Source organism: Rhincodon typus, chromosome 23 (genome assembly GCF_021869965.1).
Source record: "Rhincodon typus isolate 14 chromosome 23, sRhiTyp1.1, whole genome shotgun sequence".
Classification (NCBI taxonomy): Eukaryota; Metazoa; Chordata; class Chondrichthyes; order Orectolobiformes; family Rhincodontidae; genus Rhincodon; species Rhincodon typus.
Window position 1 is genome coordinate 40748649 of NC_063354.1, and position 25919 is coordinate 40774567.

Here is a 25919-nt window from a genome sequence, read left to right on the forward strand (position 1 = left end):
GACTATTCCCTCCTCTAAACTCTATGGCTGGAATCTTCTGCTGCTCCCAGGAGTAGGAAGAATGTTGAGCAGGGGGCCAACACTCAGATTGTCAACAGTGGGATGGACTCCTCCAGTTAAGTTCACAGAACTTAAGTGAGCTAAAGGAGGTTAAGGAGGCCGGTGTCGCAAAGACCTTTTGCATGAATGTAAAAGGCATGCATCCTCTCCAACTTGCAAGTGCTGCAAATGTTTGAGTCACCTCAATGAATGTAGGCCTGGCTTGATGCAGACAGGGGATACCCATGGAGGACCTGGCTCAAGACACCAGTTAGACATCTGCAAAATACTACCGTGGAGAGGTATAATGCAGACCATCCCACAACAAGGACAACAAGAGAGTCTGTCAAAATGAGGCTCTGCTGCTTCGACTGCTCAGGTGGAGCACTTCAATATTCACCACATGGAGCGTCCAGGATTAGTGTGGCTTTCTGAAATCTGCACAACTTCATTCACCAAAGGGAGGGATGTATCAGCAGAGGAAGAGATGGAGGAACCAAATACCTCCTCAGAGAAGGTAGGAATGAGAAGATGACAACAAAGATGATAAGGGCCTGGATGTTGTGGAGGCTGGGCCAGAACCCAAGGCAATGTTGCAACAGGCAGATAGTCCTGTGACCAACTCATTACCACAGATTCCAAGCCCAGTGAGAATCAATCCAAATTCTGCAAACAATTGCTTTTAATCCTCTGATGGCTGGAAGCCCCCTTGGGCAAGGGCATTGTTGTTAATTTTCAGTTCTCTAATGTTCCAGTGACTGCATTAAAAATTGCCATTGTCCATAAAATCTGCTACAATTGTGATAATCTCTAATGAAAAGCATTCAATTTGTGTGAATACTTTGCTCGTACAGGACCGTGTCTGCAGAGCCAGTCAAAGCACTATAATACCCGCACAGCACAGCATACTCATTTAAACACAAGCAATTGGAAGGAGAAATGATGCAGCCGCCAGCCTCAGGTGCACACTACATTGAAGCCACATGCACTCCTAGATCATTACATATGCACTCACATCTTCCTGACGCCTACTGCCAATGAGGAAGGTGTCTTATGATGAAATCTATCATGTGTAATTGCAAAATAGGGCATAGGAATTAGCAGCAAGGGTACGCCATTAGACACCTGGAGCCTGGTCTGCCATTTACCTAGATCATCACTCATCTTCAATCTCAACATCATTTTGTCACATTATCCATAGATCCCTTGATATCTTTAAAATGCTGAATCTGTCCAACTCTATCTTGAAAATACCCAACTACTGAACCCCCACAGTCCTCTGGGGCAAAGCTTCCCAAAGGTTAATTGTGCTCTAAATGAATATATTCCTCCTTTCCTCCTCATCTCAGTCCAGCATGGCCTACTTCTTACTCCGAGTCTCTGTCACCTGGTTATAGACAAAAGTACCAAGCTGCCAGCCACCAACCCAAGTCAGGGGAAATATAGTTCCTATATCCACCCATAGAGCCTTGGAATAATTTTGTATGGTTCACTGGTATGACGTCTCATTGTTCTAAACTCCAGAGAATACAATACGTTCAATTTTTACTCTTAGGACCATCCCACCATTCTTGCAAGTAATCTGGGTAAGATTGGTTACACTTCCTCTATGGCAAGCATATCTTCCCTTGGGTCAGCAGGCCACCACTGCAAACAAACATGCAAGTGTGGTTATACAGGCACTAACCAACTACAGCATTCTCAATTCTGCACTCAATTTCTCTTGGAATAAAGGCCATCAAACCATTTGACTTCCTAACTGCATCTGAAAAGCACCATCAGTGGCTTCTGAACAAGGGCAACCAAGTCCCTTTAGACATCAACACTTCATAATCTCTCATCATTTGTATTTCTCCATATCTTGCATTTCTGTTGGACTTACCCACGTGGAAACCTTCACATTTTCCATTCTACCTTGTCTTTGTCATGGTCTTGCACACTCAGTTATCTTGTCAACAGTCCTTGGCAGCTCTCTGCATAATTCTTAGAACAGTGTTAACCACTAAGCCACAGTGCCACCCCTCAGTTAACTAAGATATCAGTTAACCTTTCAGGTGCTTGAACTTTAGTAAAGCCTTTGCCAAGGTTCCACATGGTAGACTAATTAGTAAAATTAGACCACATGGGATCCAAGGTGAGCTTGCCAATCCGATACAAAATTGGCTTAACATTAGGAGACATAATGATGGTGGAGGGTTGTTTTTGGAATGGAGACCTATGATCTGTGGTGTTCCACAGGGATCGGTCCACTGTTGTTTGTCATTTACATAAACAATTTAAATGCGAATATGGTTAGTAAGTTTGCGGATGACACCAAGATTGGTGGTATAATGGACAGTGAAGAAGGTTATCTAAGGTTACAAAGAGATCTTGATCAATTGGGTCAGTGGGCTGAAGAGTGGCAGTTTAATTTGGATAAATAATTGGATAATAATGATATTTAATTTGGATAAATGCGAGGTATTGCGTTTTGGTAAAACAAACAAGGACAGGACTTTTACAATTAAAAGTAGGGCCTTGTTGTAGCGTTGTAAAACAGAGAGACCTAGGGGTTCAGGTCCATAATTCTTTGAAGTTTGCATCACATATGGATAGGGTAATTAAGAAGGCATTTAGCATGCTTGCCTTCACTGCTCAGACCTTTGAGTCTCTACATCTACGTGTGCACAATCCAACTCCTTCCTGCCAGTGCCATTGCCTCCTCCTCAAAGAGAATCCTAATCAACAACAAAAACAGAAATTGCTAGAAAACCTCAGGAGGTCTGGCAGTATTTATGGAGAGAAAACAGAAGTAATGTTTTGGGTCCAGGATTCTAATGTTTGGCACTCTTTTGCCAATCTGCAAATGCTCGCTCCAACTGTGTGCATTGATCATTCTGGTCGCCTGCAGGAGAACAATCATCATCTCACAGGGTGCTTGAGCAGTTTATGAACATTCATACCTATGACTGCACTTCCTTGGTAATTGACTAACAACCACACTGTCCTAGAATAGGTGGAAATTGACAGCATGAGGTGGCTGGAGTACATTCAGTCCACATAATCCATCTGGTACTAAGGCTTGCAGTCAATCCTCCTGTCTGGCACACTCAACAAATCACATAATTATATTGCTGATGCCCTTATGAGTGTCATTTTGCATTGATCATATAGCATTCCTTAACTTTGTGGAGCACAGGAAATTGTGCATCTGTCCACAACACTGCAGCCAGGTGCTGGAGCGGGCCCCATCGCCACTAATTTGTGCTGTGATCTCCATTCATGCTGACATGGTACAACAGGAGGTCATCACCTATTTCTGTGCAGCCTAGAGTCTGCAATGAGGTGTCGGTCAACTGTGAGGACATTCTATCTGGACTGAGAACCCCCAATGTCAGGCGAGCGAACCACCCAAAAGCTAATGTCATGCTTCTGGCTGGCAACAAGTAAATCCCCATCTAGGTGCCCTATAAATATGGCGCCAAGATCCCCTGAGGAAACAACAGGGGTGCTGACTTCTGCTCACTCCCCCGTTCGAAGATGTGCCAAGCTACTCATGCAAACACATCTAATGAGCTGACTATGATGCAACTGCATGAGAAAAGCCAACCTAGTCTCAAAGCAGAAATGACACTTCAACACCCAAGTTAAACTTATACTGCGTGACATATATTCCACCCAATAAATGCAGGTAACATACAATACACTTAGTGTATACCCCATATTTATATATAGTATATATTAGACCATTTGTCAATATTAATGTATGTCGATACTTCATCTGGACCAAAAACCTCAAATATCACTTTTTTATAAACTGTGTCAATTCACATTTATGACCTGATTATATACTCTCTGAATTTACTTCATTTTTCTTTACACCTTCATCTGCAAACATGGTTTTTGCCATGTGTGTTCAGGTTATTTTGATCTGCTTACATAGCAGTCAGAGCAAAACATGAATAAGAGTAATTTGACAGGTGACAAAATAATTATTAACCTGTATCCATGATCATGTATTAAATGTGAAGATGAAATGTAACAAAATAAATAATTCAAACGTCATATATGGAGTAATAATTTGTTCAAGAGAACATTTAAGAACTGAAATCTCTGATTTATTCATCAGCACATTTCTATAAATTGACTATATGCCTCTTAGTATATTTCATTCATGTTTCAGAGTCATCACTGTACTTAACTATCACGACAAGACCCTCATATTCCTTTGCACACCACAAAAATACCTTTCTCTCCCCTGGCTGTGTTCTAAAAGTCATTTTTAGAGGTCTTCTTTAGCATCCAAAATAGCGATGGACACTGACTTTAATCATCTGTCAAGGTATTCGACTTTAAATCATATTCATGAAATGGGTCGGTCAAAATGTAAACCAAGTTAACAAATCAATGAGAATATGGAAGTTCTGTTGAGCTTTTTTTAAGACATCTCAGCTTGACTGACCGGAGCTTCACGATTTAAGTGATAATAAACCCACTAAGAAAAAGAAAATCACATACATGCAATGAGAAGGATGCTACAATGGAAATTCTCAGTCCAATTTGACAAATCTATGTTCCATAGAAAGAAGACATCAATATTATTTGTTTAAATGTTGGAGATGCAGCAAATACTGATCGAGGCTGTTTATTTTTTGCATTTAGCACATCTGACACTGACCTTGTTACACTTGCCGAGATCAATAACTCCACACAACTTGTTATTGGAAGCAAGTAACTCCTCAAGGCAGGGCAACATATTCACAGCCTAGATAAAAACATAATGCACTTAATATCCCTCAGTGAAATTCCACTTCTACTGCATGGCAGAATATGTTAATGAAGTTACATTAACTCTTGTTCTTATCCTAGATCAGTCCAAATCAAACCGGAAATTTCTCATGCTGCATGCAAACAATTTAATTTACCTTAATATATTTTTCCATTACGCTTTCCCACTTACAATTATTCACATTAGGTTTATCTGAAAGAGGTTGTCAAGCTAATATGTCAGCGCTGAGCAGCACTACATTCTTCTATTGCAGGAATCTTGGTAAGGAAGAGAGTGATAAACACGTTGGTGTGGATTCACACCACAAGGTGTGTGGCAAGCATGTGAAGAAAGCTGCTGAAGGACTCTATAAAAAAAGGTGAAGATGTAGTCTAAGATTTCAATCGAGGAAGACAAGAAGTCAGATACAGATAACAGGGTAGAGTAAGGTTTTTTTTTAAAAATTAAAGTTAATTAGTATCAGGAGAGAATATTCAAGCTTGGTGGCTAACCAGGTATAGGGTTGAAAACTCAGCTCCAGTCCAAGTAGGATGCCAAGTCAGTACATCTTGGATTTAGTCAAGGGGCAACCCAAATGCTAATAAATTCCAGTTAGGTCTCTGAGGAGCAGTCAATGTACTCAACCAGTTATCAAAAGCAAATTATACCAGGGGAATAATCCTTTGCCCCATTTTCCCAGACCCCCTGTAACTGTTGCAATCTTCCTTACAGTGATGTCAGTTAACTGGTTATGACTGATATCCAAAGCCGTCAGTTGGTATAGTCCTGAAAGCTCTCGGGATTCCACACAGATCAAGCGGTTGCTGTCCAGCCTCAATCGCTGTAATTTACGGAGTCTGAGGAGACCTTTCCCTAAACATAATAAAGAAAAGTTAACAAATACCATTTCACAATTGGTACTGGGCTGCAGTCAATCATGGCTTTAATGTAACTGGTACATTTGCACTCATAAAAATGCTCAAGTCTCCCTCAATAGTTTAACAATACATTAGTTGCCTGGTATGGTGCTGAGTCAGACTACCAATAGGTAGCAAGCTTTAAACAAACACAAAGAATGCTGGAAAAACTCAGCAGGTCTGGCAACACCTGTGGAGGCAGAAACAGAGTTAACACTGAGTGAAGTATGTCTCTTATTCAGAACTAAAGGAGAACTTTGTGCGGTCTCCGTTATATTGGCGAGTCCAAATACAGAGCGGATGACTATTTTGTGGAATATCTCCATTCTGTCCATAGGAATGACCTTGACCTCCAAGTTGCTTGTTATTTCAATAAACCACCTTGCTCTCATGTTAACATTTCTGTCCTGGGCTTGCTACAATCTTCAAACCCATGCTCAAGGAACAACAGCTCACTGCTTAGGCACTCTGCAGCCTTGAGGTTTCAATACTGAATTCCATAATTTCAGAAACTGACTGCATCATGTCTGTTCTCCATTTTTTTACACTCTCCTCCCCGCTCACCCTAGCCTTGTCTTGATTATTTTGCTTATTGCTCTTCATAGAGAGGACCCATTCACTTCCTTTTACACCTTAATATATATCCATTTTATAGCTCTTTTTCTCTTTCACCAGCATTAACAACCTCCTTATCTTTTGCACTGGACCTCAACACAAGGAGCTCTTGTTCCTCCTCCACCTCTGTCAAAAGTATATATAAAAAATGGAGTCATACTGGACTCAAAACATTATCTCTGTTTCTCTCTCCACAGATGCTGCCAGATCTATTGAATTTCTCCGTTATTCTGTGTGTTTGATTCAGATCTCCAGATTCTGTAGTATTTTGTTTTTAATTGCATTTCTGTAGTGTCTTTCAGGACTTCAGACAATTATCAATTGCTTTAAAGCCAATCAAATACTTTTTGATGCGTAGTCAATATTATAAGAAACGCAAATGTCAATTTGTGCACAGCAACGTCATGCATACAGCAATGATGTATTGACTAGATGATTTGTTTCTCACAACTTTGGTTGAGGAATGAAGCAGAGAGGGCTTAGACTTTGATTTCATGTCTCTTCTAAAAAAATGGAACCTCTGAAAGTGCCACATCCTCTCACGACTGTGCTAGAGTGTCAGCCTGGATTATGCACACAGTTCTCTGCAGTGAAGCATGAACCAACCACCTCCTAACTCAGAAGTGAGAGTACTGAGCAATGACTGACACCTTGGAACATTAAAGATGTCTAAAGATAGACAAAAGAGAGAGAGGACGAAAGTTAAACTAATTCTAGCTAGAATTTCCAACCCTGACTGCTATCTAATGACCCCTACTACGATGTGCATGTTATAAGAAGAACTAGTTCAACTGTGACTCATGCAGCTTGCTGATATTCTTGCTTCTTCGTCTCACACATAAATAATGGTCACTTGGTTAAAGGTTTCCCATGCATCTTCAGAAGAGGAGGGAAGTAAACATTAATTTTCCAGACTTGACATTTACATGCAAAGTTCCAAAGCAGCAAAATGCAGAACAGACCTTCTGTATTCCCTCTTTATAACAGCAGATCCCTGTAACATTATTGTATGACACTGCTGAAATAAATGGCTCTTAACATTACTAAATCTTGCATATGGATAGTGAATCAACAGCCCTGTTATAAATTCCATAATCAGTGGGCACTGCAAAGTTTCTGGCAGGCACAAATAACATGGTTTAGATCGATCAGTTCTTTCCTGTTTAAAATTAAATTTTATGTTTGAATTACCTTTATCATCCTGTTCACAAGTCTAATGACATTAAAGAAACCCAGCATCACCACTGAAGGTCAATTTAAAACAGACAACACTCTTGTCTTTTATAGGTTTTTTTTATGAAGCAAAACCATCCTCTCATTGTTTCTTTCATCTATTGTCTTTAGTGAGTGGCAAATCAATAACTCAAAGGGCATAATTTCCCAAAATGTATATTATGCATGCCCTGGGATAGGGGCATCCGTGTAACTATTCTCCCAAAGAAACATGCCAGCTCCAAATATAGGGATCCACATGGTTTTTTTGTTCAACGACACCAGAAGAAAGATGGGTAAACTGAAACCACCGAACAGTCTATTCAGAATAAGGACTGCACTGCTCCTTTTCACAGCTACAGGAAGAGTGAAAGAGACAGACTTTTTGAAAAGCAGTACATTTAACATCAAAATGCCATATTCTGCAGAAACAGCAGGACTTCACCTTCCATTTCACTCGTGAACATGCTGCATTTATTTAACCCATTAGTATGTGTTAAGTGACTATACATAACATATTCCATAGACTTTTTCTCCCCTAGAATATAGTTAATATTTCATGGATTTCAATTGAGTATTCAATTTGTATAATGACCTGGCATTTCCACTTGGTTTCACTGATGTTTTTGATACAATTCATTATAAATTGGTTAAACTAGCAGAAAAAGTCAAGGTAAACTGAGTTTTGGGTTAGTTTAAAACATTAGGGTTAGTTTCAAAGATTATCCTGTGCAAGTTGTAACCACTTATAATTCTATCTGAATGATTCACCATAGCGAGTTTCTGCTAATTGAACCTTTTTGTGGGCCTTCTAAGAGGCTCTACAAATTGAATTTCTTCTAGACACAAGTTCACTTATGGGACTGTAGCTGATAATGTAAATCTAATTTAAAAGTTGTACCAATCCTCCTCTTTTGGGCCCCCCTTTCAAATCCTGAAGAACCATGACAAGTCTCACTTACTTAAACTTGTGATATTATTAAACTGCAACTGGAGAACTTGAAGCTCTTGCAACCTTTAAATAAAAGATGAGGTAATGAAGAACAGTCATAATTATAAATGGAGCTGCTAAAATCAGATTTTCATGGTAAATCACAGAAATAATAATTGTCATATTGCCATACATTCCTAGGCTAGTCTCTGATCTACATTCAAATAGTACAGCAGTAGGAGGTGCTAATACATGGTACAGTATAGCTATTCAATATAAGTACAACATTGTGCAATGTAATTTGCCAGAGGTCAGCTACTAAAACGGAGAATAGATCACAGCAATGGTATATCCTATTCACTCCAAGATCCCAATACACTAATCTGCACCACGTTCTTCATTCCTGAATCCAAATTTTATTAAAATCGAGCCTTACTACATTCTTGTCCAAAAATGTAAGATTTCAAGACTGGAGCACCTCATCTCCTCCTTATCATTTCCCTGTTCAAGCTTCAAAGTTTAAAAATATAAGTTTAACATGACTTAATCAGCATTTCCTAAATAAATAAAAAATCATTCTTGGGATGAGGGCATTGCCAGGAAGCTGGCAGTTACTGTCCTTCCCAAGTTACCCTGAGAAAAAATGACGAAATGCTCCTGAAACACTGGTGCTGGTTTCATACAACAGAATGGCTTGCTATGTCACTTCAGAGGTCAGTTAAGAGTCATCCACATTGATGTGGGGCTGGAGGCACATTGCAGTTATTTCTTGGACCTTCTCCAAGAGGGGCAATCCCAGTGTGCCAGCACTTGTCCAGGTGCACAGCAACCTCTCAAAGATGGCACAGGTGCAAAGGACGCCAGCCTTTCAGCGGATATCTTGTGAGTGGCCAGTTATACTTGGACAATGTGTGATAAGATGGGGATAGCGTCAGACGAGAGGGATGGCAGAGGGTGGTGTAGGTAGTTAGTGAGATAAGTTTGGTAAGATACAGTGAGCGCTGCAATAAAAACACTCCAATAACCTTGACATAACTTTTAGCTAGCCAAGAAAACATAAGAATCAGTCTATTGTGTCTCAGGCAACTAAGCAATAGCCTTCTACCTTTCCCAACCCCTGAAGATTACAATAGGTTTTTCCTACCAGCTTGGCTCAATTCCCTGCCTCCTGCATTCAACTGGACTGTATGACAGAGGACTGGAGGTTCAGATGCAGTCAGGGAGGTGTTCTTGTGGTGCCGGAAAGCCTACCATACCAGACATCAAACCTATTGTAAAGTTCAGGTCTTCTAATCAAAACCCTGGGTTGAAAGCATGCTTGCTGTTTCCAGTCAGTACTTACAGTCAGATATAGCTACACATAAAATTTGTTATTTATACCAGGTAGATTACCATCCCAGAGATTCTTTCACTGTGATGCAATTTATAGCCATTGGCCCCTGTTGTAAATAATTATGTATGAATTTACATAAGTCAGATACATTTGATTTTGAAACAGGCATTATTAGAGCACAGTTTGTTTTTATTTAATTCTTGAAAGACCATTCTTCATAGCAACACAGGCAAGCAAAGAAGTCAAATTAATTAATTAGAGGTTCCAAACAATTATAATATTTATCTTGCAATAAGTTAATCTTCATCAACACTCACCTGTCCAGATTCTTAATTTTCCTGATATTATTACCATATAGTTTAAGCTCTGTAATTTCATTATTATTGTCCAAATACTCAATTTCTTCTATTGAATTACAGGACAGGTCCAAAGTTTTTATTCCAGGCAACTGTAATAAAATAAATTGCAGGCTTTTTGAATGCACTCCATCCTTTGCATATAATTAAAACATTATTAATAACATTAAATGTTTTATCTGAGCCCGGTTTGAGAAAATTGAATGAGATTTTGCAACCTTTGCTGATGCACAATAACAATAATGTTTGCCAAAATAAATAGGGATTTCAGAAAATACTAGGTTTACTGTTGCATAAAGGGATGTCAAGAGCTTAAATTATTTACACTTGCTTGTCATAAACCAAAATTGGGAAGACTGGAGCAAATTTTTTTTCAGTTCTGCTTGAGTTTCCTGAGCTATTGGGTTCCATCCTCTTTTTAATCACATTCTGAAACCAAACCAATCTGTTTACAACCTTGGTGTCATTTTTGACCCAGAGATGAGATTCTGACCAAATATTTGCACAATCACGAAAATTGCCTATTTTCAGCTCTGTAACATTGCGCAACTTCATCTGTCTTAGCTTATTTGCTGCTGAAATTCTCATGCAAGCCTTTATTTAAACCTTTGGATCCACAATGGCTCCCACTCATGCAACATCTTGATTTTAAATTTAGCATCCTTAGTTGCAACACCTCCATGGCCTCAAGCCTCCTTACCTCTGTATTCTCCCCCAGTTCCTCAACCTTAATTTCTCCAATTCTAGCCTCTCATGCATTGTAGACCATCTGAGACAAAAAAAGCCATACCTCTTAAATGGGAGGCCCCTATTTTCAAACTGTGTTCCCTAGTTCTGGTCTCTCCCACAAGAGGGAAACACCCTTTCAGCATCTACTTTGTCAAGTCTCCTTAGGATCTTGCGTCTTAACTGTACCAAACTTGTGACTGAACAGCATTGAAATCAAGATAATTCTGAGGTTGCTTTATCTTGGATTATTTCTTCACACAGTAAACTGTGAGAATTTGAGAAATACATCAGCATGTCCCCTACATCTAAAATTGGGTAAGCCAAATGTTATTACAGCAGTACAGTTATGCTAAAATGGGCTTCTGTTGTACGTAAACAGCCAACTTGCACATTAAATGAATAGTGGTGCAAGGTTTTTGCAGTATGTCACGATGTATTATGTAACAGAATATGCTAACAAGGATTGTATCACCATTTTAGTGGCTTGCTTTAAATCAAATGTACAGTCTCCCACTGAGAATCAGAAAAGGAGAAAGTGCTCAATTTTACCATTTCTACTTCACTGCAGTTTAGCAAATTCAGCTCTTCACCTTCATTTTAAATTCAGGGAGATGTGGTCAAAAATTCCAAACATGCAGAAAATCATTTATTTATAAACTTCGATGTAAATTGTGCTCACGAGAGGATTGCTTTCACTGACAAGTTTTAGAAGGTCTGAATTAAGGAAATTTTATTGTCTCAAGACAACCTCCCCTCCTCCTCCATCCCAAGTCAACCCCATGCCTTCACTCCAATTCACCACGAACGAGACTGATATAAAATCATGCAGAGCAGGCCATTCAGCCCACACTCTGGGGACTCTGTGAGAATAGATTTTTTCATAGAGAATGACCCACCAAATGGATTATCATGAATGGAGAAAAGTAATCCAATGTTTCAATAAGTGAATTGTGCCCAGTGATTAAATAATGGGCCATTGATTACTTGTCTTGGGAAAGGATTGCCCTATGAGGAATGAAGATCTTCGAAAGCACCACACTTATTTCATGACTTTTAAAATAGACTTTATGAGCTGGAAAGTATAGTAATAGAATAGTAAATGCTTACCTTTTCAAACTTCTGTAGCTTTTTAATTCCTTTTCCATGTAGGTCTAATGTGTTGCCATTCCTACATCCATCCAACTTTTCTATCGAAAACTTGAAAAACAATTAAGAGCTAATTAATGGAATATCAATGTTCCCATCTGGGAGAAAATGTGGACATAGTGGAGTTGTTTTATTCATTCACGGGAAAAGGGCATCACTGACCAGGCAGCATTTATTGCCCATCCCTAATTGCCCAGAGCGCAGTTTAGAGTCAACCACATTACTGTGGGTCTAGAGTCACATGTAGGCCAGACCAGGTAAGGATGGCAATTTCCTTCCCTAAAGGACATTAGTGAACCAGATGGGTTTTTCCAACAATCAACAGTGGGTTCATGGTCATCATTAAGTTCTTAATTCCAGATATTTTGTTGAATTCAAATTGCACCATCTGCCGTGGCAGGATTCATACCTGGGTCCCCAGAACATTATCTGGGTGTCTGGATTAATAGTCCAGCGATAATACCTTTAGGCTATCGCCTCTCCACTGGCCTTTTATTCTACGATGAGAATTTGACTCTGACTGATTAAAAGCATGCACCCTGATTTCACTATAAAGATGGCAACTGAAACATGCTTAGGGGATTACAACATGTGTGTATCCCAAAGTATGAGAGTGCCCTTCTTGGCAATTTCACTCAGAGAAGCAGATGTCCTTTGCATAGTTGATAAGGGCATCCCAAGGGATAATGGCTGTTAGAATGCATTAGTTGGAGGGCAAGAGTGAAACAGCCATATGTATGTAACGATTGGGTATAGTTGTGTATGAGAGACAAAGAGAAAGAGATAAAATTTTAAGATTCTATTTACATCAGATTTTCACTTATTTCACTTACTTGAAATGGTATTGCTGCAGTATACTAACAAAAATACATCTTCTGATTATCCCAACAACAATGATACTGTTCTACTTTAAGGTCTTTCAGAAGTTAGGATAAGGGTGCTTTCAATTGCCCCAAATGTAGTGGATCATGAATTTCCTTATTCTTCACACTCCATGCCTCAGGAGAGAACAACAACAACTAATTTGGACTTTTCAGACTATCAGGTATGGGGGGGCAATGGGTGGAGGTAGGATTCGAGTCATAGAATCGTAGAGTCATACAGCACGGAAACACACCCTAGCTTTTCTAAAATAATAATTGATATTGAATTCCATTTCTTGAAGAAATGCTTCTATCATAGCTTAGAGCTCTTTCTTTTACTTTTGGCAATTGGGTTTGCATCCAATCTAGACTAATCAGATGAAAGTACACCCAGTATTCTAATTGCAAGGCACTTATGTGAAGTGTGCTCAGGAAGTCTCACGCTGTGTCCTGGGCACACGTCCACAGCACAAAACCACCTGTGATTTGGCAAATGTTGATGTCTCCATTCAAGGACTTGTGTGGAAAATGGATTTTCAATTTTTTGATGTTTAGTCTGTGTGGTGTTTTACAGCAAACCTCCAGGAGATCTTCCCTATAATGAGATGAGGATGACAGATCTATGGAAAGTTATGAAAGAAACTGAAACCAACAATTCCTTCACCACCATCTGTCCCTCCACCCCACAATGGGCTAATTCTGGCTGTCTTCCCAAAAAAGAATGAAATTTGTTACCAAGTTGAAATTTGTAAAACCTGCTGCAGCATGTTCAGACTTCATTAGTTAACTTTCAAAGAAAGACATTGCAGTTTTCCCACATACTGGAGGAAAGATTATATCAACACAGCTATGAATGAGCTCATCCACAGATTTACAGTTAATTCAACAAAGGAATAGTTCGACTCTTTGTTAAAGTGCCTGCAAAAAATGAATTTTCCTCAATTGCCATACTAACTCATCCCATGTTCCTGGCAGCAGGAAGAGGCTCCCCGGAATTTTCTTTTCTCTTAGTCATCAGTCCCTCTTAGTTGAGTATAACACACTTCATTCTCAGGTGACTGAAAAGTCCAATGTACGGCCTACACTCTCTATCACAGGTAGGCAGACAGTGGTCAGGGCTCTGGGAAAGAGGGTTGATGGGCTGCCACGCATTCCTTTCTTTGTTGATAGTTTGTTCTATAGTCAACCAATGAGGCTCAATTGTACCAATGCTTCCCAGATGCTTTCACTCCACTTTAAGTAGTCCTGGGACAGAATCTCCCACAGGTTGATGAACATGCTGCACATTTTTAAGGAAGTTTTCAGGGTGTCCTTGAAGCGTTTCCTCTCTCACCTGGGGCTTGCTAGCCAAAGCTCCGGGTATAGTGCTGGTTTCAAAAGTGTAGTGTCAGGCATGCAGATGATGTGCAGTGCCCAGCAGAGTTGATCAAAAATGGTCAATGCTGGGGATGTTGGCCTGAGTGAGAACACAGATATTGGTGCGCCTATGCCACTGGGTTTGAAGGATCTTGCGGAGGTAACGCTGGGTAGTACTTCTCCTGAGTTTGGAGGCACCTGCTGTGACAATACTATGGCTTTAAGAAGAGTATTTTGTCTTTTTTTTTAATGAAGAAAGGTTGAGACAAAGGTGAAGAGCAATCTGCTCAGAGCCAATAAAGTAAACAGCTTGTGAATCCTTGGGGTTTTTTTGAAAGTTGGAACAGTAGAAGCAGCCTGAATGGGTGGCGTCCAGCTCCGAAAGAACCAGGATGTTTAGTCTTATCTTTCTGCAGTTGCTGGACTCCTGAAGCTGGATGTGGAAGCTCTTAATCCTCTCTCTGTTACAGCTACAAGCTGGGCTTCTCTTCCTGCTGCTAGAATTGCATGTGAGACAATCTATTTTATTTGCCTTTGCCAAGGATATGTTTATGGAATGTTATAATATTGGAATAGTTAATTAGTAGTAGCTAATATATATCGTTATGCATTTCATCATTTACAGTTAAGCCAGTTCTTTTCTTTTCTTTTTATTTTGTCTGTATTTTAACTGTAGTGTAAAACCAAAGTGTGTTTTGGTTAAAGTCAAGTAGCTTCACCAATTGAATGGCATTTGGAATGCAATGCCTTACACTTACCTTTAAAATAGGATAAAGTTAGGGTCTGAACTATCTTATTAATATATCTTGAGAGATTTGGTCAGGTCCATAACACTGCTGTACATAGTCTACACCTCTGAGCCTTATAGTAGGAAAGGTATCATTACTGCTTTCTAGACCATGAGCTTGGTACAGTGATTGATATCCAGGTCTTCAAAAACTTTCTTCCTCAGGCAACCAAAGCCGCACTGACACTCTCAAGGAAGTGTTGAGTTAACAGTAGGGTGCAAAGATATTGAAATTCGTTCATATTGTCCAACGTCTCATCATGGATTTTGATACCTACAGCTGGGGGCCAAAAGTGGACTGTAATTGGAAAAAGTTCTTTGTCTAAAAATGGAATTTTTAGTGTTTGGCTCATGATCTCATATGTCTCATTGAAGGTGTTGACAATGGCTAGAATCTCAACCTTCAAGAATGCAGAGATGTAAGCATCGTCTACATATTGTAGTTCTGGCTTGCAGGTGATTGAGGGTGAACAGGTTCCTGTTTGCCTGTAGATGGGCTCCACTCAAGCAGGGTACTTGCTAAAGGTGAGGTGAAGCATTGCAGCAAGGACAATGAAGAAGTACTTTGGGGAAATGACATAGCCTTGCTTGACCATTGACCAAATTTGAATTGGGTCAGGGCATCCATTGCTTAGATTATGGCTTGCATATCATTGCACTGAAAGTGAAGGATGAAGACAAACTTGTGAAGGCAACTGAAACAAAGGACCCTCCATAATCCTTCACCGTTGACGGTGTCAAAGTTTTTTGTGAGGTCAAAGAAGGCCACATACAAAGTTTCCTGCATTTCTCTTACAGTTGTCAAGCAGTAAAGATCATATCTGATGTGCCCGTTAGAAGGTGAAATCTGCATTGTGACTCTGGAAAGAGCTCAGAGGGCGAAGGTAACTGGAGGGGACTCTTGCAATAACTTTCCCTGTGACTGACAGCAGGGAAATTCCTTTGATGTTACCACAGACTTGTTACCTTTCCTGAAGATGGTCACAATTATAGTATCTGAGTTCTCCTGACATGCTCTCTTCCTTCCAGATTTCCTAATTGGAAATTAGGTTATATACTCATGCTAATAATGTTTCTCTGCTTTATTTTAAGTGCTGGGCATGGATTCCATCTGCTCTTGATGCCTTGTTGCCTTTTAACTCTTAAATGACCTTTCCTACCTTGTATGAGGTTGTGCTGAGATGGCGACAAGTGTCATGCAGTGGTATAAAGTTAAGGACATTCACAGTGAAGACACAATTTATCAAGATAGATCTTCAAAATGTCCCGTTTAGTAAACACAGACTGCCTCCCTGTTCTTAATGAGCACCTCTCTGAGCTTAGCCAGCAGTAAGACCTGGGAATGGACTGTAGATAGTCTTGACGGTGCTAAAGATACCACCCACATTGCAGCTGGTGGCTAACTGCTGGATTGCATTTGCTTTCTCTACCCACCATCTGTTCTTTAGATAAAGGGACGTTGTTGGCACCTCAGTCTTTAGCTGTCTGTAAAAATAAGCCAGTGCTCAAGTTAGGTTTCTGCTCAGATTCAGAAATGCCTTATCAGCTGCTGGACTTTGTGTTCGTTCTCATTGAACCAGTCTTGGTTTTCTGACAGACTCACGGACCATCCTTCACAGGTGTTGATTGTGGAGGCCTTGAAGGCAGACCATGTGCTGTGAACATTCAGTATCTCCTTGTCAGGTTGACAGTGAGACGCTGGATAAATCGGGTTCCCTTGTTAGTGTCTTTGTGTCCTCAGCACTGAATGCCCGGGGGAATGTTTCTGTTGCCAATGATGCTTCCGGGCAATATTGATGGTGACGACAAAATAAATCAGGTGGTGGTTATGCAACAGTCATGGCACATACACACGTCCTTGTGGTCCCTTGCTCAGATGATGACACAGTCGGGCAGATGCCGTTGCTTGGAGTGAGGGTGTTGCCATGACGCCTTGTACTTGCCTTTCAGATGAAACAAGGTGTAGATTAGGTACTTTGTCAGCAGCAGGATACTAGTGCTGTTGGATTTCCCTAGCCACTCCCTCACAACTACATTTCCTCAGAGATCTGTGTCAGTTTCCAACTCTGGTGCTGAAGTCATCAAGGAGGATCAGCCTGTCGCACTTTGGGACTCGAGCCACAGGCTATTGAGGTTGGTTTAAAATACCTCTTTAGATTTGTATATAGCATTCAACACTACAGAATACACACTGAGGAATGTAACATACTGGTTCTGACCAAGGGAGAACCGAGGGGTCATGATGTGTTCATTTATCCCACAAGGGGTGTCTCTGAAATTGCCAGCTAGTTTGTTCTTAATAGCAAACCCAATTCCATGATGGCAGCATTCTTCTTCTGATTTTCCTTTCCATAAGAAGTTGTGCCCAACACCTTGTTCCTGAACAGACCTTCCCCTGCCCACCAGGTCTTACTTACAGTGTAAAATCAATGTCAAAACCTCTGAGTTCCTGGTCAATGACAGCAGTGTGCAGTTCTAATCTGTCATGACTGAAGCCCAACTGACAGAATCTACTGTGGACTTCTCAAATAATAGTAGATGCTTAGTCCACAGCAGTATCTCACGTGTACTTTGACCAACTTAGCAATGCTCTAACCATAAGAACTTCATAAACAGAAGCAAACTGAAAACATCAATATACTGGTCTGCATTTTTCTATTCTGTCTCATGGGAACGTGAAAACCTGAAGCTGTGGTTATTTTTCTCAGTCATTATAGGTAAAACAAAATCTAGAATGCACCTTGTAATTATTTTAAATATAACTATCCAATACAGATGACATAGGCAAATAACAAACAATACTTAGAACTTGAATTCCTTTCTATTCTCTACGCTTCAAATCTTGAAAGCTAATTATAAAACTAAGAATAAATATATTTTAATGAATCAGATTGTTAAAATTCACTACTCTACTCAATATCATGCTCTCCAGATCAGATGAACAGCTTCGATCATTACTTTACCAATGAAGTATTGCTGGTGAGCTCCAATTGTCCAAGCTTTTGCCACTGAGGCAAATGAAATCCACCATAAACAACTTCACTAAGCAGAAAATAGCTAGATTTGGAACATACTGACATTACCATTCACCAGGACATTTCACAATTGTAATGTCAAATCTATTGTTTCTTTGCTCTTCTCTTCAACTGGAAGGATTCCACTCAAAGCACTGAGTGAGTTATAGGCTATCCTTTCTCTTTTATAATGTAATTGTCTAGATAAGAACTTGGAAAACACTTGTGAAAAATGTAAATGTGTTATAATCACACTAACCAGGTCATCTGAAGAAGCCTTGTTATTTGCTGTAACATCTTTAACAGAAGCATAAGGTTTTGCTTTGGAACAGATTGATTTTGCGACCTGAGTGCCTTGTAGTTTTTTCAATGTGGTCTGACACCTGGGGAATGTATAAATAATTTTATTTTGAAACAAAATATAAACAAGAATCTATACTATAATGTAATCAGCAATCCAAACATATTCTATTTCTCTATCTCAGTCTCCTAATCATCCAAATGCTCCTCTTGAGGACACTGACTTTGTAATTATATACTTTGGACATTTTACGTAGCCAATGCCAACCACATAGTTCTTTATCAGACAGTCACAGTTAAATCCTAAGGCAGTCAATAATTTTGGCGGTCAGAATAAAATCAACATGAACAGAACTTTGCTTAGTAGGCACCTAATCCACTACAGAAAAGCATTCACTTTTAACTCCCAGCAAAACTGAACATCCAACATTTTACGAATGTTATAATGCATTCTCCAAAGTTGTATTTTTACATGAACTAGTCCAAAGTTACTCCCAGGTACAAACAGGCTTGCTTCTTTCCATTATATTGAGTAATTATATTCAGTGTTTGTTGAAAGTCACCTCCCTCAGTCCTGCAAGAATCCCCAAACTAATTTCCAGCGGCACAGTCCACTTCAGCAACCCCTTTGCCTTGATGTGTCTGAGTGAACTTCTCAAAGTCATTGATCACAATGGGTCGCATATCTTAGATCAGAGAACAAACTCCCACCAGCATTCTGCTGCAGGCTCAAAACAGTGGATGCCCTAGCGGAGAACAGAAAGTCCAGGGAACTGCTTAAAAAATAAACTAGGAGAGCAAAGATGGGACATGATAAAACACTGATGGGTAACATTAAGGAAAATCCAAAGGCATTTTATAAGTATCTTAGGCAAGAGAATAATCAGGGAAAGTGTAGCGTTCATTAATGACCAAAGTGGCAATGTGTGGGGAGCCATAAGACATAGCTGAGATTTTAAAATGACTGCTTTGCATCTGTATTTACTGTAAAGAGAGGCAATGCCTGTATAGAAATCCAGGAGGGGGGGCCTGTGACATATTTGAACAAATTAGCTTTGAGAAGGAAGTGGTAGCGGGCTTGAAAGTAGATAAAACCACAGGCCCAGATGAAATCTATCCAAGGCAAAGGAGATGATTGTAGAAGTTTTGATGTTAATTTTCAAATCCTGTCTTGTCATAGGAGGTGTGCCAGAGCACTTGAGAGCAAGTAATGTGGTGCCATTGTTTTAGAAGGATGGTAGGGATAAACCAGGAAACTATATGGCAGTGACACTAACACTTGTGGTAGGGAAACTACTGTAAAAAGTTCTGACATTCAGAATTAATTTCTATTTGGGGAAACAAGGATTAATCAAGCATGGCTTTGTCATGGGGAGATCATGTCTAATAAATTTGGTTAAGGAGGTGAATTGGTAGATGAGATTTGTGCAGTTGATTTGTTTGTATAGATTTCAGTAAGGCTTTTGACATGGCAGACTGGTTAAGAAACTAAGAGCTGATGGGATCCAGCGCAATTTGGCGCTTCATGGCAGGAAGCAGAGATTGATGGCCGAAGGGTATTTTTGTGACTGGAAGCCTTTGTCCAGTGGCATACCACAAAGTTCAGTGCTGGGTCTCTTGCTTTTGTTGTATGCATTAATGATCTACACATCAATGTCAGAGGTATGATCAGCAAGTTCACAGATGACACGAAAATAGGTGGTGTGCTAAACAGCAAGGAAGAAAGTCTTAGAATACAGGATAATATAGACAGATGGTCAAGTGGGCTGAACAGTGCCAAAAGGAAGTTAATCCTGAAAAGTGTCAGGTGATGTATTTTGGGACAACTAACAAGGCAAGGCAGTACATGTTGAATAGTTGGACCCTAAGAAATACAGAGGATCAGTGGGACCTTGATGTGTATGTCCATAGATTCTTGAAGGCAGCAGGAGACAGGTAAATAAGGTGGTTAAGAAGGCAAATGGAATACTTGCCTTTATTAGTCAAGGCACTGAATACAAAAGTTGGAGGTTGTGATGGAGCAGTTGTATATAACACAGCTGGAGTACTGTGTGCTATTCTGGTCATCACACTATAGGAATGATGTGATTGAAGAGGGTGTAGAAGAGATTTACCAGTATGATGCCTGGGCTGAAGCAATTCAGCTATGAAGAGAGATTAGAGAGACTAGGGTTGATTTCCTTGGAGGAGAGAAAGCTGAGGGGGGTCTGATTGGGTTGTACAAAGTTCTGAGTGACATAGACAGGGTAGATAGAGGGGAACCCCTTTATCGGGGGAGGGGTTCAATGACCAAGGAGCACAGTTTTAAAATAAGGAGCAGGAGGTTTAGAGGGGATTTGAAGAAAATGTTTTTCACCCAGAGAGTTGTGGATGTCTGGCACTTACTGCCTAAAAGTGTGATAGAGGCAAGAACCGTCAAGACATTTAAGAGCTATTTAGATGAACACTTGAAACAACAGAGCAAACAAGTTTAAAGGCCAAGTGCTAGAAAAGGGATTAAAGTAGATGGGCACTTGATGACCAGCGCGGACACAATTATCTTCTTTCCATGCTGTGTAATCTCTATGACTCTAAGAAGTTCGATACCAACTAGAAGAAAGCAGCTCACTTGATTGGCACCCCATCAACCTTCAACACTCACTCCCTCCACCATCTACACACAGTAGCAGCAGCAACTTGCCAAGGCTTTTTCAATGCCTTCCAAATCCCCAGCCTCTACCATCGAGAACAATAAAAGCAACAGATGCATTAGAGCATCTCCACCTGCAGATTCCTCTCAACATTACACATCAACCAGACTTGGAACCACACTTCTGTTCCTTTCCTTTCACTAGGTCAAAATCCTGGAACTCCCTCCCTAACTGGTATACCCACGTCCCCATGGACTGCTGTGGTTCAAGAAGACAGCTCACCACCACCTTAAGGGCAATTAGACATCAGCAATAAATACTGACCTCACCAGCGACACCCATATCTCATTAATAAATATGGAAAGAAAACTTATTAACACAACCAAACACCCATGCTATACCCTCCACAGAACTGTAGCCTTTACAGGAAATGGTCTAAAGATACTAACAGCTTCCAATAAGCTGACCTTTTTGCCCAATTTCATCAAATCATGATGTCCAGTGTCCATCAAAAGTTGTTTGTACCCTGCCTGGTGTATAACATAGCACGGTTTTTCTGCCTTGCTGATCTCAATAGCTGTGTTTTCTCTCTTTCGCCAGGATATTCTCTCTCTTTCTGTCCAGGGATATCCAAGTCAGTACATATGCACCCTGAAAAGCCAACTACTCTTTTCTTATGCTCAGGTATAATGTCAACTTTATAATGCAAGGTGGTCATAACTTATATCTAAGCCAGCAGATTCTGAAAACCATTTTGTACTAAAGGCCAAATAAAAGCTTCCTGAGTTACAGAGTCATACAGTCATACAGCACAGAAATAGACCCTTCAGTCCAACTCGTCTGTGCCAACCAAACACCCCAATCTGACCTAGTCCTGTTTGCCAGCATTTGGCCCAGATCCCTCTAAACCCTTCCTATTCATATACCCATCTAGGTGACTTTTAAATGTTGTAATTGTACCCACCTCCACCAATTCCTCTGGCTGCTTATTCCATATATGCACGACCCTCTGTGTGATTGTGCCTCAGGTTCCTTTTAAACCTTTCCCCTCTCACCTCAAACCTGTGCCCTCTAATTTTGGACTCCCCCAATCCTAGGAAAAAGACCTTGGCTATTCACCCTATCCATGCCCCTCATGATTTTATAAGTCTCTATAAGGTCACCCCTCAGCCTCCTACGCTCCAGGGATAAATGCCCCAGCCTATTCAACCTCTTGCCATAACTCAAACCTTCCAGTCATTCTGAGATGTTATTAAGCCCATAGAATAACACAGATGATACTCAAAGTACGGTTTCAACACAGTCATTAGCCTTTCATTACGTCAACTAAGTGGTTATCTCAAGGTGCAAATGTCACAAATTTCATACATCTTTAGTTGACTTTCTCTGGAGCTCCTCATTCCCAGTACTCCAGGAATTGGACCTTGTGATCCCTAGACTCAGAGGCAAATACTTAATTTATCAGTAAGAAATCTAACAAGTGTGTTGGATACTGTGGTCTCAAACACAGAAAAGAAATGAGTAAAGAGAGACGAAAAGGTTGTGGGGGGGAAAGAGAGAGAGAAAGACTGTGTGTGTAAAACAGAAAAAAAGGAGATCTACAAACGTAAAACATTGAGATAAAATGTGATAAGAAAGATTTTGAATATATTATTATTTGGGAACTTGAATTCTGAATTAGGTAAATTTCATTTGGTTTTCATTTCTGTGAAGCAGACTTATGTTTTAAGAGGTTTAACTCTTATTTAAGCAGTAGTTCAAAATATTTCTAATAAATCACATGACTTAAGCCAAATGACTCAGTAAGCCACCTGGTGAGAAAAGTGCTGAAGTATTTACTAAATTGAACTTTTACAACCAGTATTTCCCTTTAAAGTCCTTACTGGCTGCAAGAACCTCTGAGGCGCGTGCATGGCAGCAACTTCTAGAACTATCAGCGTGCCGATACTGATCACCATGCATAGAACATCATAGCGGCTGTGCACATAGACTGCCACACAGCTTAGACAGAACATTGTAAATGACCCAGAGAAACAGAGGCCAGGGGCCAGGAGCAGATCGAGGTCAGAGGCAAAAGATACATACCAGTAGAAAGGGAGTTTAACTTTGACAATCCCAGGCCATCAGAACTGGAAGAAGTCCAAGTGGACTGGACTGGGAAAAGCCTGGAGTATTTTCTTAACATTCAGTGCGTCATGGAGAGTGAGTAAGAGAGAGAATCACATGTGGTTAATGTACACAAATCTGCCAAAAAGAAGTGTTTGTGACCTCATCAGTTGCAGAAGAAACTAAAGATTGAAGATAGTACTTAATACTACACTGGGATTGAATGTCTGTAAATATATTGCTGGGGGAAAGGCTTGAATCTCTCTTTTTTTCTGTTTATAATAAGATCTTTCCAACTTGTTCTATATGTAACTTTGATTTTCCCTATTCTTTTAGTAACTTATGTCACTTATTTTGTTTAAAGTACATTGGCAGCCCCATACGAATATGTTCAGTGATTGATCACCAAAATAACCAAATTGCAAAAACAAAACTTATTGTCTTTGAAGCCAGGTTTCACTCTGAGATCTGCCTCATCCAGGGTTACCATCAGCCTGGATCATAACAGCTGCAGACACAGTAAAAATATTGGCCATAATACATGGTACTGGCCGCAATATAGACTACTAAGCACTGACCAACGTACGTGGTACTGGCCAAAATACAGGGCACTGCCTATAATAATACAGGGAGCTAGCCAATGTGAATAGAGGATTGGCTAACCAATAAAAAACAGAGTTTAAAGAGGGAATATTCAGGATGGCAACATGTAACTAGTGAGCTGCTACAGGGGCCACAATCATTTCCCACATTGGTGCAACAAGAAGGCACAACAACACCTCTTCTTCCTCAGGTGGCTCAGGAAATTTGGCATGTCCATAGGGACCCTTAACAACTCCTACAGATGCACCATTGAACGCATACTGTCTGGCTACATAATGACCTGGTATGGCAACTGCTCTACCCAGAACCATAGGAAACTACAGATGGCTGTGCGCGCAATCCAGACCATCACAAAAGCCAACCTTCTTTCCATGGACTCTATTTACATGGCTCATTGCGGCCAAAAGGTTGCCAACATCAAAGACCCATCGTACCCCGGTAATGACCTCCTACAACCTCTTCCATCAGACAGAAAATACAGAAGCTTGAACGCATGCACCAGCAGTTTCAGGAACAGCTTCTTCCGGCTGTTATTAGACTGATGAATGGATTCTCAAGTAATGCTGATCTTGCTAATGTTGATTTCGCCTAGCACACGGCCTGTGCAATGTAACCTGTGTGCCTCCAAATTTTTTTTACAACCTTTGATCTGTACATCCTTGCTTACTATGATCTGTCTGTAATGCTCGTAAACAAAGCTTTTCATTGTACTTCGGTACATGTGACAATAAATCAATCAATATATATTAATGACTTGAATGACAGAATTGAAAGCATTATCGCCAAGTTTGCAGATAATGCAAAAGTAGATGGTAAAGCAAGTAGTGAGAATGACACAAAAAGTCGACAGAGGGAAACAGGCCAGTTAAGTAAGTGACCCATTTATGACAGAGATGAGAAGGGCTTTTTCTCTCAGAGGATAGTGAGTCATTAAGGAAAACAAGAGTTATGAGGATAAAGCAGGAAACCAGAGTTGGAGGATTATCAGATCAGCTACAATCTCATTGAATGGCAAAGCCAAATGGCCTACATCTGCTCTTACATCTTATAGTCTTATACAATAGGCTACCAAGTACCACCACAATACAGGGCATTTACCATAAAATAAAGTACAGAGCCACAACACTATGTATTGGCAATAATATATACCATTCACCATAATACATGGCACTAGACATAATAAATAGTTGTGACCATAATACATGCCAATGGCTATGTGTTGTATTGATTGTAATAAATGCCATTGGCCATGATACAGGGCACTAGTTATAATACAGGGCACTGAACACTTGGCCATAATACAAGGGACTGGGGACAATAATGGGTGAACCTGGGCAGCACGGTGGCACAATGGTTAGCACTGCTGCCTCACAGCACCAGGGACCCGGGTTCAATTCCAGCCTTGGGAGACTGTCTGTGTGGAGTTTGCACGTTCTCCCTGTGTCTGCGTGGGTTTCCTCCTGGTGCTCTGGTTTCCTCCCACAGTCCAAAGATGTGCAGGCTAGGTGGATTGGCCATGCTAAATTGCCCACAGTGTTCAGGGATGTGTAGATTAGGTGGGTTATAGGGGGATGGGTTTGGGTCGGTGTGGACTTGTTGGGCCGAAGGGCCTGTTTCCACACTGTAGGGATGCTATGATCTATAATAAAAAGCACTAGCCAAAATAAATGGCGTTGGCTAATGACCATAATAGAATAACACACAATGGCCACGACATAGGACACCAGCCATAATAAAAGGGTTTTGGCTACAATACAGGGACCGGCTATAAATGTATGCCATTGACCATAAAATAGGACACTAGACTCTGATCATAATACAGAATAGCAAGCATCAGCAATAACACTCGACGTTGTGGACACTTGCCATAATACACAGTACACAGTCCTAGGCACAATTTTACAGGACACCGGCCACAACACAAGACACTAGCCAATGCCTGTAATATTGGCCATAATATACACCATTGGCCACATTACATACCACTGCCTGTCATATAAGGCACAGGACACAATACTAGGCCCTGGCCATAATACCGGACACAGGCCAATTTCCGTTATAAAGGCCGTTCATTTCAATACAAGCCTCTCAACATGATACCGGACACCGGATCGGGATCCCGAGCTCTTGGCCTCTTACCCCAGGGCCGGCTCTTCTCTGACTTGACTCTTCGCCATGCCAGCCTGAGGCAACTCTCAGATCCGCCCCTTCCCTCCTACAGGAACCCGGGCCCTG

General features: G+C 40.5%; 1 protein-coding gene across 1 annotated transcript; it reads right to left on the reverse strand.

Annotated features, from left to right (window-relative positions):
- Positions 1-863: 863 nt before the first annotated feature.
- LOC109933270 (protein phosphatase 1 regulatory subunit 7-like) lies at positions 864-25919 on the reverse strand. Its single transcript, XM_020532238.2, has 8 exons — positions 25824-25919; positions 18305-18428; positions 11987-12076; positions 10112-10242; positions 8493-8545; positions 5517-5659; positions 4697-4783; positions 864-1007 (listed from the first exon to the last, which is right to left on the reverse strand). The coding sequence occupies exons 1-8, from the start codon at positions 25859-25861 to the stop codon at positions 864-866; spliced, it is 810 nt and encodes a 269-aa protein (XP_020387827.1). The 5' UTR covers positions 25862-25919.

Excerpts from the sequence above, each read along its gene's own strand:
- LOC109933270 (XM_020532238.2), bottom strand. The coding sequence starts at position 25,861 with ATGGCGAAGAGTCAAGTCAGAGAAGAGCCGGCCCTGGG. Across the intron at positions 12,077-18,304 it reads AGGCTTCTTCAGATGACCTG|TTTTCGATAGAAAAGTTGGA; the intron begins GTTAGTGTGATT and ends TTGTTTTTCAAG. Across the intron at positions 10,243-11,986 it reads AGCTACAGAAGTTTGAAAAG|TTGCCTGGAATAAAAACTTT; the intron begins GTAAGCATTTAC and ends ATTTTATTACAG.